The sequence below is a fragment of the Diachasma alloeum genome, unplaced genomic scaffold (assembly GCF_001412515.2).
Source record: "Diachasma alloeum isolate Michigan unplaced genomic scaffold, Dall2.0 Dall_scaffold_00500, whole genome shotgun sequence".
In the NCBI taxonomy this organism is placed as follows: Eukaryota; Metazoa; Arthropoda; class Insecta; order Hymenoptera; family Braconidae; genus Diachasma; species Diachasma alloeum.
Window position 1 is genome coordinate 147,384 of NW_021680632.1, and position 3,367 is coordinate 150,750.

A 3,367-nucleotide genomic window follows, 5' to 3' on the forward strand; every position below is an offset into this window, starting at 1 on the left:
GCCTCCAAAGCTTCCTCGGTGTCAGGGGTCCACTGGATCTTAGTTTTGTCGTTTTTCTTGGAGTGAGTGATGAAGCCATTAAGCGGTGCTTGGGACTCAGCAGCGTGAGGAATGCTCTTGCGGTAGTAGTTGACCATTCCAAGAAATCGGCGAAGGTCAGTAACAGTCTCTGGCCTGGGGAAGGAGATGATTGCCTCCACACGTGAGCTAGGAGCTTTGTATCCATCCTTGTTGATCGTGTAGCCCAGGTAGGTCACTTCCTCTTTTCCAAACTCGCACTTGCTGGGGTTCAGCGATAGCTTGTGCTGACGTAAGATGGAGAAGACTTGCTGGAGGTGCTGGAGATGCTCCTCATGGGTTTCAGAAGCCACAATGAGGTCATCTATGTAACAGCCAACGAAGTCCAGACCCCTCAGGATGTTGTCCATATGACGTTGAAAGGTCTGAGTTGCATTACGTAGTCCAGGGGGCATGCCCAGAAATTCGAAGAGACCGAAGGGTGTTGTAATAGCAGTCTTTTCGATGTCCTCTGGAGCCGACTTTCATTGCCATATATACCGCTATTAATCATTCTTTCCAATTGATGAAATTAACAAACTAATAGGCGCAAATTGGTCCAAATAGTTCAGCTTTTAATATTTACTCAATTTTAAAATTTGATTTCAGTCATTCTCGCCTTCTTTACTCGAAAATGAACAGCCACGCTTATCCGTGGCTCCTTAATCGCCAGGGTTATGAATAATTATCTTTGAAAATCCGAAAATTGACAGCGAAACGGGAACAATAAATAGGCATCAACGTCGCAGTTGCGACGGTGCTAGTAAAGAATAATGCCATGGATGAAAATCCCACTGATTCCACCCCGGGAATTGTAGGTTATTAACCAATGGCTATGCGGCAAATGCCAGAGGCCAGCTGCGAACTTCAGCAGCACTTGGAAAAAAAATTGTAGCTTAGGTATCGAGCTCCATTCGCCCATCATTCATTTTAGTGAGTGAAAAGCGTTTTGCAAACAAAAACTTTACCGATCGGTCCGTTGAAATAACATTTGCAACCCTCTGATGAAAATGATGATTGGCTATACGGACCATTTCTTAAACGAACTTTTAAAGCAAAACGTACATAGAAAAATTAGCCCTTGGAGAATTGAAGTTTAATACTTACATTTGCTTCTGCGTCGTCTCCCGACGAACTCTCAGATTCTGGGTCGGAGCTCTTAAGATCTTCTATCTGCTCTCCATATTTGGTTTTTACTAAATAAAAACAGAAAGTAAGAAGCGCAATTTTTTTTCGGAGGAATGCAAGGGAAATATGGTGAAAGGGATAAAATGGGCACTTGACTTGTTTTAATGTAAATGGTATGTTGAATTGTTACTGAAATGGAGTAATTATTTTTTTAACCCTCAAGTGGTTACACAATGGGCGAATCGCAGCATTTTTTCGTTTTTTTTCTCACATGAAAATCGCGTAAGTGAAAAATTTGTATTACTATTTTCAACTAAATCGAACGCATTGGCAATTTTTTTGGTCGATACTCACACCGATCAATTATTAAAATCTTTTGAAAACTCGACTAACAGAAAATCCCTGTGTTTAACCTCTAAATGTCAAAAATTTGTACCTAATGAAATCGAATTCTAGGATTATCGGTCGATTATTCTTCTTTAATATCCTCATTTCCTATTGATTGAAGTGTCAAAATTACCCGTAAACTACCAATAAATGATTTTTTCCAACTCTTTTACTCACAAAATCGCAAAATACACGGGGCTGCGAATTGCCCATCGTGTGACCAGTAACGATCAGTGGAGATCTGCGGCCACTCAAGGGTTAATCGAAAGTACAACTCTTTCCCTTTGTGATGAGCTTAAGCTGAATTCAGTTAAGATGTGTTTCTGAGTTACGAACATTATGAACCTTGAGAAAAATTGTAAGTGCCAATTTTGCTTCATCGTCTTCTAATTGGTTATTGACTCACGTTTGTTTAACTCCTCCTTCCGTCGCCAATCGTTGTAGTGATTGGCATATGCACTATTTATCTTGATACCCTCATCACAATCTGAATCATCTCCTTGGAATAATTTTGACATTCTTCAGTTACTGTATGTTTCTCCCTTCAAATGGCAATAAATGGATGTGAAACAGAAAATTAATCCATGATGTTCGAAATGTGGTCTATTCTACCGTGAAGTTCGTAAAGAACAGAGATTAAAGGGGAGATGAGCAGGGCCAATGTAAAGTGTTCAACAGCAAAATTAGTAGCGGTGGCGCATGGACTACGATGGAGCGTACGGAACTGTTGGTATGGTAGGGCCCGAGCATAAATTTGTCGATAACTGGAAAGGGGTTCTCAATACGGTAGCTCCTCGCATTTTGTAATAATTGTCAGGAATGTAAAATCGAACATATTATAATCAATAGTATAATGACTGCAGAATCTAATGATCTAAAAGTCGTTTCCTTTTTCTCGACATATGTATTATTGACACGTAGGTCAAAAAATTCATAAAAAATCCTAGCGCTGTCGCTGGAAAACTCCATAGTTTTCCAGTGATTCTATTGAATAATTGTGCAGATTTTGTTTTTTCTTACAACAGTAATGTTCGATTATATATATTTATTCCCCCCCTGAATGAGAAAGGAATATGTATCGCGATCCCTCCCACTCATTGTCGTCTCCGTCGCGTTGGCACGTGCCCGTCCTCCGCCAAACTTAACGAGTGCGAGTGAGAAAGAAAATGGAGAAGGAGGAGAGAGAAAACATTCCAATTCGTTTCAACGGGTGGAACGTTTTCGCTGTTCTCCAGCGATCTACACATAATAGGATTAATTCAATAATAATAGATTAATGAATAAGATTTTTCGCAGATTATTGCGAGATTTAGATGAATGGTTTGCCTCCTTCAGTGACCATAAAAAATTGTCTCCAATCGACAATATCTCCCGATGGAATGGAACGATGTGAATGCATCAAGTATCAATTTGAATCTTTAAAAAATTAATCGAGAGTGAAAAAAAATCCGGGAATTCCACTCTGACATTTCTCTATTGTCTGTATTTACCGAGAAAAAAAAAACGTTGTTCCTAGGAACCGATGTGTCTTTTTTAGGCAGCTGCATTTCTGAAATGCAATGAGCAAGCAATGTTAAAATTAAGTCATTTTGTAAAAAATTTCTAGTGACATGATCCTGAAAATCAAAGGAAAGTCTTGAATTCAGGAATGATGTCTGTAGGTTTCAGTTATATTTTCGCGGAAATTCCGAGAACACTTATTGGGAATTTTTATCGCGTTGCCGTAATACAGAAATTTCAAGGAATTTCGTCATTGCAAATTAAAAATTTCTATGAATTTCAGTCCAATTATATG

General features: G+C 39.1%; 1 protein-coding gene across 1 annotated transcript in view; it reads right to left on the minus strand.

Moving 5' to 3' along the window:
* LOC107042672 (protein KRI1 homolog) overlaps window positions 1–2,199 on the minus strand; it is a 132,557-nt gene extending 130,358 nt beyond the window's left edge. The window contains exons 1-2 of the mRNA XM_015263817.1: window positions 1,979–2,199; window positions 1,165–1,253 (exon numbers count right to left, since the gene is read on the minus strand). Of these exons, the coding sequence (XP_015119303.1) occupies window positions 1,165–1,253; window positions 1,979–2,090 (201 nt within the window). The 5' untranslated portion in view covers window positions 2,091–2,199. The remainder of the gene's footprint in view (window positions 1–1,164; window positions 1,254–1,978) is intronic.
* Between the last annotated feature and the right edge of the window lie 1,168 nt (window positions 2,200–3,367).